General features: G+C 41.9%; 1 gene segment (V, D, J or C); it reads right to left on the reverse strand.

Annotated features, from left to right (window-relative positions):
• Positions 1-8,962: 8,962 nt before the first annotated feature.
• On the reverse strand, positions 8,963-9,461 carry LOC136694941 (immunoglobulin kappa variable 3-15-like). The segment is given in 2 exon segments: positions 8,963-9,297; positions 9,413-9,461. Coding segments are annotated over 2 exon segments (384 nt in total).
• Positions 9,462-12,676: the final 3,215 nt, after the last annotated feature.

Here is a 12,676-nt window from a genome sequence, read left to right on the forward strand (position 1 = left end):
GGACAATAACAGACAAAGCCATGTGCAGATAAAGCACATGGCGGGGACAACAGACCTGACAGGACGAGGGCGTGACAATTATACCATGGTGCAAGCTTTTTCTGTCTTATACATTTATGTTTAAATGGTGCTACCTTTTCTAAAGTAGATCGACAGGTATTTTCTAAATAGTCAGTTAGTACAACTGACATGTAGCTCCATTGGGTCTGATGGAGTGGGAACTGGTGTTGATATTTCTGGGAGGTTTTCTATAAATTGTAGGGCGGTAGATAGTTTTATTATACACTTTTTAGAATAGCGAGAGGTCTTACATATATTATGGCTAAGACGTAGCTCATATGAATGTGAAATCACCCTTTATAACATTATAGCTTAATCTATTATGACATCACAGTATCTGAATATCTCATTATGACATTTCAGTAGCTAAGCATTCCATTATGGCTTCACATTAGCTAAGTCAGATTTTATGATATCCCGGTGGCTGAATCTCGCATTGTGACACAATAGCCTAATCTCTAACACACACATCACAATGCATAGTAGCTTTATCACAATAAAACATAAATAAAAAATACATAGTAGCTTTATGGACTATTATGGTATAACATATCTCCGATTATGATATCACAGCAGCTCAGCTGAGAGATGTAGAAAGGCTCTGTGTGGTCTAGACAATTTCATCCATTCAAGAATGAGATAAACTTTAAGAGTATGATGAGTGATTACGGAGTAAAAACACTGAATCAATGGAAAATCAACAAATGACTTTCTGATTTAAACAACAATCATCGGTTACTAGAAAGCTAACTAAAAAAGCTGTAGCCATGGTAGTATGACAGGGTTAATACAGAACAGTGATAATATGAAAAACTAATCGAAAACACTAATAGAGAAGGAGTAACCTGAAAGTGAATGATTAGCCAAAAGCTTGTTTGAAAAGGTAGGTTTTTAATCTAGATTTAAAGATTGAGAGTGTGTCTGAGCTCCGAACAGTAACCGGAAGTCTATTTCAGAGTTCAGGAGCTTTGTGAGAAAAGGCTCTTCCTCCTGCAGTGTTTTTCTTAATGCGAGGAACAAAGAGTAGATGGGCATCCTGTGAACGAAGTGTATGTGACAGGCGATAAGGTATGAGATCTTCAGTACGATATTGCGGGCCTAAGCCATTTAGGGATTTATAAGCTAAGAGGAGTATTTTATAGTCAATGCAAAATTTTACAGGTAGCCAGTGTAGGGACGAGAGAACTGGGGTGATATGTTCGAATTTTCTAGCTCTAGTGAGCACCCTGGCTGCTGCATTTTGAACTAACTGAAGCTTGTGTAACGATTTGCATGAGCTACCTGTCAGGAGCGCATTGCAGTAGTCTAGACATGAAGTTATAAAAGCATGCACTAGTTTCTCTGCATCTTTTAAGGATTAAAATATGCTGAATTTTGGCAATATTGCGTAGGTGGAAGAAGGTGGTTTTGACTGTATTGGATATGTGGGCATCAAATGTGAGAGTCGAATCAAAGGCTACCCCTAAGTTTTTAATGATGGTATTGTGTCTTACTGTTGAATTATGAAGATTAATAGCAGCATTACTGAATGAATGTATCTGAGTATCTGTACCTAGTAACAAGACTTAAGTTTTATCAGAATTTAACATGAGAAAATTTTGCATCATCCAGTCTTTAATTTCAGTTAGACATTCTGTAATTTTACGTAGACAAGCAACATCATTAGGTTTGGCTGATATACAGTTGTGTGTCATCAGCATAACAGTGGAATTGAATCCCATGCTTACGGATTAGTCTACCCAGTGGCAGCATGTAGAGTGTGAACAATACAGGGCCAAGCACTGATCCTTGTGGAACACCATATTTAACTAAAGTATGATTAGATGATTTATTATTCAGATAAACAAATTGATAACAATCAGATAAATAAGATCTGAACCAAGAGAGGGCAGATCCTTTTATTCCTATCAGATTTTCCAGCCTATCAAGAAGCATTACATGATCTATGGTATCAAACGCTGCACTAAGGTCAAGCAGCACCAGAATAGCCCTTATCATGTGAAAGGAGTAAGTCATTAGTTACCCTTGTTAGAGCCATTTCTGTGCTGTGATTTGGTCTAAATTCAGACTGAAAAATGTCATGAATGTCATTGTTTTGTAGGTAAGAGCACAACTGCTGTGACACGACTTTTTCTAGAATCTTAACAATAAAAGGGAGGTTTGATATTGGCCTGTAGTTTGCGAGTACAAGAGGGTCAAGATTTGTTTTTTTAATAATTGGTTTGATTACCGCTAATTTCAGAGGTTTTGATACATATCCAATGTTGAGGGATAAGTTTATTATTGTGAGCAATGGACTAATGACTTTAGGTAAAATTTGTTTAAATAATTGTGTTGGTACAGGATCCAGTAAGCATGAAGTTGATTTAGATGAACTAATTAAACTAAGCAAGTCATTTTCATCGACAGAATTCAAATAGTCTAAGTGCACCTCAGAGCTTGTTTGAAATGAGCTTAAGGTCATTTGGGTGAGTTGGAAAAGAAATGGTGGTAAGGTCTGGAAGGTTATTGATAAAATCACTAACTGTTGAGGATGTTATAGTGCACTTTCTAATATAGCGTGGCTGTGGACAGATATCAAAGTTTAACTCAATTTCATATGTGATTAGATGGTGATCAGAGATGGTCTCATGTAGTGAGAGATTGGATAGTTTCTTTATCTCAATGCCCCGTGTTAACACTAGGTCCAATGTGTGTTTGCATTGATGAGTGGGCCCAGTAACATTCTGAGTGAACCCTAGCACATCCAAAATTGATTCAAATGCAATTTTAAGTGGATCATGATCCTTCTCAAAGTGAATATTGAAATTAATTTATAATTTTTAATTTTTATATTATTACAATTGAGGCATTTTCTGAAATGATAACTACACTTGAGAGAAAATCAGCAAATTCACAAAGAAATTCTGTATAAGGGCCAGGAGGACGATAGATTGTGATGAGCATAAAAGAGTGCTTCCTTTTTGATGCAGTGACTTTAAGAGTGAGTACTTCAAATGATTTAGTATCATAACTAGATTTTTGTGTTGTGTCAATGGTAGGGTCATAAATTGTGGCTACACCACCACCATGACCAGATGTTCGTGGGCAACTGTAATAGCTGAAGCCAGGGGGAGTGGACTCATTTAGGGCAATGTATTCATTGGGTTTAGCCCAAGTTTCGCAGAGACATAATGCATAGAGTTTGTTATCAGTAATAATATCACAGACAGTGAGTGCTTTAGATGGTAGAGATCGTATATTTAAAAGCCCTAATTTAATGCTGGAAGTGCTGAAATATTGCGTTCGCTGCAGTGCCTTGGTGTTAATTCTAATTAGGCTGTTAAAACTGATTTTTGGGTGTTTGTGATAACAAGTGAGGAACAGACACAGTCTCAATGCTGGAAAATGTATTAGTGTTAATCAGAGTGGGTGATATGGACATGCTACTCATCATACTAGCAGTAGAGAGATGGTCAGGAGGAACATTAGGAATTTTAATATTACTTACCTGCTCGCTATCTATTCCACTTACCTGACTGATGTGACTGGGAATGACCAGTCAGTTCTGGCGCAGAACCACCTCAATGTTCTCAGAGAGAACTACAGATCCTAGACAGCTCGGATGAAGCCCATCCCAACGATACAGGGCCGGATGCTCACGAAAACGCTCCCAGTTGTCGACGTAGTCCACGCCGACAGTGCCACACCAATCCAGGAGCCAGGAGTGGAGCCCGAAGAGCCTGCTAAACACCTTGCATCCTCGACGGTAGGTGGGCAGGAGGCCAGAGACGATGATCCTAGCGTCCGTCTTCCTCCGAGCGGTATCCAGAAGCGAACAGTAGTGCTCCTTCAGGACCTCGCTGCGGCGGGCTGAGATGTCGTTCGTTCCCACGTGGAGAACGACAGTGCCGAAGTCCTCGCGCTACCAAAGCGCTGATGGAAGCCGCCTGGCAACGTCCAGGACACATACGCCTGGGAGACAAGACACGGTTGCATTACTCTTTATGCCCGGCACTTTTAAATGTCTAACTATTGAATCACCAATAATAAGAACAGCGTCCTGTTTAGTCTTCGGTGCTGGAGCAGGTGCAGGTGAATGCCAGGAGCTGAGCACCTCAAAAAGGTTGGCAGAAGTAAAGACTGGCTGCGGTGGAGGGGGGGATGGCCTCGGCTTCCCACGCCCATGCTGGCACTCCCATCCCAGTGCAGGCGTGTAGATAGGTACCCCCTATCGCTGTCCTGTCATAAAGTTTAGAGTTTTCAGTATTTCAATATTGGGTCATTTTAAAGAGCGGCACGGTGGTGCAGCAGGTAGTGTCGCAGTCACACAGCTCCGGGGACCTGGAGGTTGTGGGTTTGATTCCCGCTCCGGGTGGCTGTCTGTGAGGAGTTCATGTGTTCTCCCCGTGTCCGTATGGGTTTCCTCCCACAGTCCAAAAACATACATTGGTAGGTGAATTGGCGACTTGAAAGTGACCATAGGGGTGTGTGTGTGTGTTGCCCTGTGAAGGACTGGCGTCCCCTCCAGGGTGTATTCCTGCCTTGCACCCAATGATTCCAGGTATGCTCTGGAACCACCGTGACCCTGAATTGGATAAACGGTTACATATAATGGATAGATGGGTCATTTTAAAGATCTAAGAAGACTAATCATTATTTATTCACTCATTCATTCATTGTCTGTAAGCACTTATCCAGTTCTGGGTCGTGGTGCGTATGGAGCCTACCTGGAATTACTGGGCGCAAGGAAGGAACACACCCTGGAGGGGGCATCTGTCCTTCACAGGGCAACACACACTCACACATTCACTTCCACACTCACACCTTTGCATGCTTTTGAGTCAATCCATCTACCAATGTGTTTTTTGGACAGTGGGAGGAAACCGAAGCACCCAGAGGAAACCCATGCCGACACGGGTGTGGGGGGGGTCACACCCAGAGTGGGACTTGAACCCACAACTTCCATGTCCTTGAAGCTGTGTGACTGTGACACTACGTGCTGCGCCACCATGCCTCCCCTAATTATTATTTATATTTATGATTTGCACAGACTACACTCAAACCCAACTTGAGACACCGGTGATGAATGAATGAATGAACCTTTATTGTCATTGTACATTTTAATTATACAAAAAAAAAAAAATTAGAGCCCCCCCTCCCCTTGGTGCAATTAAGAGAAAAAAAAGAGTTAAAACAAACATTATTTAAGGAAGCAGTAAACAGATTTAAGAGCCTAACATAAATTATTAACTATGAGATATTCTATGTACACAATCCACAACTACAGCATCGCTTATTGGACAATGTAACTTTTGGCAGCATCAGCTATTGCACTGAACCCGTTTAAACAAATCCAGATCTGTTTATACATTAACTATTGGTATTTAAGAGCATAACATAAATAATTACCTATGAGTTCTCCTATGTACACAGTCCACAACTACAGCATTGCTTATTGCACAATGTAACTTTTAGCAGCATCCGTTATTGCACTGAACCAGTTTAAACAAAACCAGGACTGTTCATACCTGAACTATTTGGTGTTTGTTTAACAAAGATATGGCCCTGTTGTAAAAACTTTCCCTCAAACTGTTTGTCCTTGTTTTAAGTTGTCTGTAACATCTGCCTGAGGGCAGCAGTTCAAACATCTGGTGACCTGGGTGTGTACAGTCCTTGATAATAGTGTAATCCCTCCTGCGGCAATGAGTGCTGTAGAGGTCCTCAAGGGAGGGGAGAGAGTGTCCAATGATTTTCTGTGCCGTGTTGATGACCCTCTGTAAGGTTTTTTTATGCGCTGTGGTACAGCTGGAGAACCATGCAGAGATGCAGTATGTCAGAACGCTCTCCACGGAGCAGCAGTAGAAGACAGTCAGCAATTTCTTATCCAGATTCAGCTTCATAAGGATCCTCAGGAAATAAAGACGTTGCTGGGCCTTCTTCACCACCGCTGAAGTGTCTTGGAGATCTGCTTCCATATACACCCCCTGGAACTTGAAGCTGGACACCCTCTCCACATCCTGTCCTTTTATGCAGATTGATTGCAGGTTGGACTTCTTCCTTCTGAAGTCTACAATCAGTTCTTTGGTCTTGGGGGTGTTAATGACCAGGTTGTTCACTGAGCACCACTCCACTAGCCTTTGAACCTCTCCCCTGTATGCCGTTTCATCACCCTCAGAGATCAGTTCGACCAGAGTAGTGTCGTCAGCGAACTTGATTGTGACGTTGTCTGAGTGGCTGCTGATGCAGTCATACGTGTACAGTGTATAGAGGCGTGGGCTCAGCACACAACCCTGTGGAGATCCAGTGTTGATGTTGAGGGCTGTGGAGAGATGTGAGCCAACTCTAACTCTCTGTACACGGTCTGTGAGGAAATTCCTTAGCCAACTGCATATAGTGTATGGAAGACCAATGCCCATTAGCTTAACTGTCAGTCTGTCTGGAAGTATGGTGTTGAATGCAGAGCTTAAGTCAACAAAGAGCAGCCTGGCATAGCGCTCTTGCTATGGCATCTTCTGTTGACCTGTTCACTCTGTATGCAAATTGAATGGGTTGAGGGTGGCTGGGAGGCAGGACCTGATGTAATGTCTCACCAGTTTTTCAAAACTCTTCATGATAACTGGTGTAAGGGGACTGGTCTAAAGTCATTTAGGCTGCCGATGCTGGTCTTTTTTGGTATCGGCAGAATTGTGGCTGACTTCAGACATGGTGGGCTGAAGGACTGGGATCGAGAAGCATTGAAGATTTTGGTAAAGACTCCAACCAGCTGGTCTGCACATTCTCTGATGACCCATCCAGTAACTCCATCTGGTCCAGCAGCTCAGTTCAACTTCATTGAAGCTCCATGTAAGTGGGCTTTATTCACTCCTAGGTTACACCTGGCATTGGGTATGGTGATCCAATAATCTTATTCGGCTATATTTTTTGACATTATAAAAGCTGTAGGTTCATGTATAAAAAAGTTAATGCATTGAATTGGCTGAATGCACACATAACAAAGGGTCTACAGGAGTGGTTTTCAAACTGTGGTACATGTAACACTGGTGGTATGTGAAGCAGCACGAGGTGGTGTCCCAAATGACCTTGAAAAATGTACTTCTTATTAAATAATACATTATTTGTTTAATAACTGAACATCTTGAGTTTTCATGTGTACACGACATATTCCATAATGCTTTAATAGAATCTGTTGGTGTTTTATACACATGCACAATGTGGGCACACATACAGTGTAGTACTTTACGTCTGTATGTTACACTCCCATATCTTACATTTTGTTAGATCTTCCTTTGCAGATTCCTTCTTTTGCAGTGTCAGAGGCAGTGGTTAAAAAATGAATGGCTTTAATAAATGGATGCTAATTTCATGACTGAAAGTGACATATGTAAAGAGCAATGAGCCCAACCCTGGTAAATCAATCACACCATACTGTGAGACAGTACAGCGCCACTTATGTAACTTGGTAAGGAATAACCAAGGGCACATGTTTGTGTAACTACAATCATATACAGGAGAAGATGTAAAATATCCTATGCCAATCCATTAGAGCTTCACATAGGGCCTACCTCTTCTTACCTGCAACCACAAAATTTCTGTTGTTGGAATCCTACCCCTCAACACTAAGGTTGCTGTGGCTGTTTATGATCTGATCAGCAACCAGCTGTCCTTAACAACTACGGTTACTCATTGATCCAAGCCCTTGAGTACTAACCAGCCACTTTATCACCAGCTCTTAACAGGGGTCATCAGGTAGGCACCTCCCCTCATCTGTGTTTCGCTGAATTAAGCCCACAACACCTCCAAAAGGCTCAGCAGTGAAGTCAACCATCCCAAACCCACACCCCTCCAAGCCAGCTTTACATTCCTACCTTACACATTACCACAGACTCATAGGTGGTACTTAGAGGTATTGTTTTGATAATGGGTGGTACTTGATCTAGAAAGTTTGAAAACCAATGCTCTACAGGGTTCTCCAGGAGAAACTAAAAGAGGCATTAAGGACAACTTGGCTTTTTTCATTTCTAAGGAATGAGCAGTTTCACATCCTCAACTCAGCAGCCGCAGCAGTGCAGTCTCTTTAACTGAAGGAGGTTTTTGTACGACTCACTGTGTGAACATGCAGCTACTGGGGCAGTGAAAACTTTGACAGTAATAATCCCCTGCGTTTCCAGACTGGACTCATCCAGACACTGCAGAGGCAAGGTGGAACTACAGAGATATTAAGGTGAAACTACAGAGATAATAATGTGGAATTTCAGAGATATTAATGTGGATCTACAGAGATATAAATGTGGATCTACAGAGATATTAATGTGGATCAAGTGGAATATTTAGACTTACTATGTAAAGTTTTCTTTACCCACTCAGCATTCATTCACTTTTGACTAGACAGACACTCACTACTGTTCACCTCTGACACACATACATACATAATGCTTGTGCTTCAAGTGCCTGTGAATACCAGTTCTATTGTGCAACACTGTTGTAAGAAATAAAACCCAGTGCTGAAAACCTAAACACCTAAATAACAGTTTAAAATCAGGTTTGAGAGCTGATCAAACAGAGCAGCAGTTTGTGACCTAAAGGCTTTAAACACTGAGCTGGAGTCAGAGGAAGAGGAGACCACTCACATGTTTAAACAAATGCAGTCTGTGAAAGTAAACTGGAACTCTAAGAGGAAGGAGACCTTAGAAATTAAAATAACACTGTGCTTTATCTCACATTTTATAACCTGACTTCTTTAAGCAGGTCTGGACTACTCTTCTCATCTGTGGTCATCTCTACACTGTCCAGCACTTCATGGACAACAGGAGCTACAACAAGAATCAGTTTCTACTGAACAACCAGCAGGGGAAGACTTCACTGAACTGATGATGTTTGAGTTGTGCAGCTGGAGTGAAAGAGGTTTTTGTACGACTCTGTTTCACTGTGGCAACACATGCTTGCTGTTGATGTAATGGTAACTCTGACAGTAATAATCTCCTGCATCTTCAGACTGGACTCCACTGATGGTCAGAGTGAAGTCAGTTCCAGATTCACTGCCACTGAAACGAGCTGGAATACCAGAATTTAACTCATTTGCTTTCTTAACCAAGAGTTTAGGAGCTTCTCCAGGTTTCTGCTGATACCAAGACAAAGGCTGGAAGCTCAAGCCCTGATACACTGCTGGGTTTGTTCTACAGCTGATAGGGACTGTGTCTCCTGGAAGAACAGATTTCACTGCAGATGTCTGAGTCACAGTCACCTGACCAGCAGACTCTGGAAAACAGACATGAAGGACAATAATTTTACACAGTTATATAAATCATATAAATAATATTTAAAAGAATCTCTTGAGGACTTTCTCTAAACTGAATCTGAAACAGAGTCTGACCTGGAGTCCAGAAGATCAGGGTCCAGATGAAGATGGGGATTAAAGTCATGGCTCATGTGGGTGAAGAAGTTTCTGGAGCAGCTCTCAGTGATGAAGTGTTAAACTCAGGACTATAAACACTCCCAGAGCACTGAAGCATGGAGCACTCAGTGCAGGGTGTCCTCTGTCGATGCAAAACACCTTCAGAACATAACTTCACCAGAAATCTCACTTCTCTTAAACATCCTTCATTTATTATAAACACTAATCAGCCAAAACATTAACAACGACCTGCAGCACTGCTCTCTGATCCACTCATACTAGCCCAACACACACTAACACATCATCACCACATCAGTGTCACTGCAGCTTTGAGAATGATCCACCACCCAAAATCAAATCAGTAATTATTTGCTTCTGAACACTGAAGAACAGGGTGAAAGTTGACAAACAATGTGTGCAGAGCAAGAGATCAACTACAGTCTCTAACTGTAGAAATACCACATGTGCACATATGTGGCCGTGCTGCTGATAAAATGGACAGTGAATGTTCTTGGCTTTAAAATTATTGATGGTTTAGTCAGAAAATCTCTAATCTTACTTAATAAATGACCTTTAGAACTGTTCAGAACAGACAACTGAAGCTCATGTTGGTTTCAAAGGAACAGTAACAGCTGTCTTGTTCATGAATATTAGAGTTTTCAGTATTTCAGTATTGGGTCATTTTAAAAATCTAAGAAGACTAATCATTCATTCATTATTTGTAAGTTCTTATCCAGTTCTGGGTCATGGTGGGTCTGGAGCCTACCTGGAATTACTGGACGCAAGGAAGGAACACACACGGGAGGGGGCATCAGTCCTTCACAGGACGACAAACACACACACATTCACTCCTACACTCACACCTTTGCATGCTTTTGAGTCGCCAATCCATCTACCAACGTGTTTTTGGACCGTGGGAGGAAACAGGAGCCCCCAGAGGAAACCCTTGCCGACACGCGTCTGTTTGTGTGTGGGGGTGGGGTGCACCCGGCGTGGGACTTGAACCCACAACCTCCAGTTCTTTGGAGCTGTGTGACTGCAACACTACCTGCTGTTGAGGTGATGGGTTTCAGTGAGAGTAGGATTTATGGGGACTGAGATGTGTAGGAGGAGTAGTGGGCGTGGTCTGTCACTGAAACAACTCTATAATGTAAAAACACAGATGAGTAGCAGTCAGTGAAATTAGATGTACTAAGTATAGTTAGATCCTGTTGTTGATGGTTGGTTTTGGATCACAATTTCCACTCAAACTCATGGAGTTCCATAACACCAGAGAACACATTTCCACTTCATTGCAGCTCCATGCTAGTGGGCTTTATTCACCCCTAGGTTACACCTGGCATTGGGTATGGTGACTCAATAATCTTATTCGGCTTTATATATACATTTTTGGAAATCATAAAAGCTGTAGGTTCATGTATAAAACAGTTAATACATTGAAGTGGGTGATTTCACAAATAACAAAGGGTCTACAGCAGTGGTTTTCAAACTGTGATACATGTAACACTGGTGGTATGTGAAGCAGCACGAGGTGGTGTCCCAAATGACCTTGAAAAATGTACTTCTTATTAAATAATACATTAATTGTTTAATAACTGAACATCTTGAGTTTTCATGTGTACATTACATATTCCATAATGCTTTAATAGAATATGTTGGTGTTTTATACACACACACACATGCACAATGTGGGCACACATACAGTGTAGTACATTACGTCTGTATGTCACACTCCCAAATCTTAAATTTGCTTAGATCTTCCTTTGCAGATTCCTTCTTTTGCAGTGTCAGAGGCAGTGGTTAAAAAATGAATGGCTTTAATAAATGGATGCTAATTTCATGACTGAAAGTGACATATGTAAAGAGCAATGAGCCCAACCCTGGTAAATCAATCACACCACACTATGAGACAGTACAGCGCCACTTATGTAAGTTTGGGACAGAGGAATAATCAAGGGCACATATTTGTGTAATTACAATCATATACAAGAGAAGATGTAAAATATCCTTCACATGGGGCCTCTTCCTACCTGCAACCACAAAATTTCTGTTGTTGGAATCTTGTACCTCAACACTAAGGTTGCTGTGGCTGTTTATGATCTGATCAGCAACCAGCTGTTCTTAAGAACTACGGTTACTCATTGAGCACAGCCCTTGAGTACCAACCAGTCAATGTGTCATTAGCTCTTCACAGGGGTCATCAGGTAGGCACCTCCCCTCATCTGTGTTTCACTGAATTAAGCCCACAACACCTCCGAAAGCCTCAGCAGTGAAGTTTACCGTCCCAGACCCACACCCCTCCAATCCAGCTTTACATTCCTGCCTTACACATTACCATAAGACTCATAGGTGGTACTTAGAGATATTGTTTTGATAATGGGTGGTACTTGAGCTAAAAAGTTTGAGATCCAATGCTTTACAGGGTTCTCTAGGAGAAACTAAAAGAGGCATTAAGGACAACTTGGCTGTTTTCATTTCTGAGGGATGTGTAAGAGCCAGAATGTGCGGTTTCACATCCTCAGCTCAGCAGCTGCAGCAGTGTAGTCTCTTTAACTGAAGGAGGTTTTTGTACGACTCTGTTGCACTGTGTGAACACACAGCTACTGGGGCAGTGAACACCCACACAGTAATAATCTCCTGCGTCTTCAGACTGGATTCCACTGATGGTCAGAGTGAAGTCAGTTCCAGATCCACAGCCACGGAAACGAGCTGGAGAACCAGAATGGAGCTGGTTTGCAAGTTTAATCAGGAGTTTAGGAGCTTCTCCAGGTTTCTGCTGATACCAGTGTAGATGGTGACCATATGAGCTGAGATAGTACACTGCCTGACTGACCCTACAGCTGATAGGGACTGTGTCTCCTGGAAGAACAGATTTCACTGCCGGAGTCTGAGTCACTGTCACCTGACCAGCAGACTCTGGAAAAGAATAAGACCATATAAGTTTGAACATAAAACAATAAAATAACAATATATTAGTTATATTACTCTTTAAAAACAAATCTGAAACAGAGTCTGACCTGGAGTCCAGAAGATCAGGGTCCAGATGAAGATGGGGATTAAAGTCATGGCTGCTGTGGGTGAAGAAGTTTCTGGATCAGCTCTCAGTGATGAAGTGTTAAACTCAGGACTATAAACACTCCCAGAGCACTGAAGCATGGAGCACTCAGTGCAGCGTGTCCTCTGTTGATGCAAAACACCTTCAGAACAGAACTTCACCAGAAATCTCACTTCTCTTAATCATCC

Source organism: Hoplias malabaricus, chromosome 4, assembly GCF_029633855.1.
Source record: "Hoplias malabaricus isolate fHopMal1 chromosome 4, fHopMal1.hap1, whole genome shotgun sequence".
In the NCBI taxonomy this organism is placed as follows: Eukaryota; Metazoa; Chordata; class Actinopteri; order Characiformes; family Erythrinidae; genus Hoplias; species Hoplias malabaricus.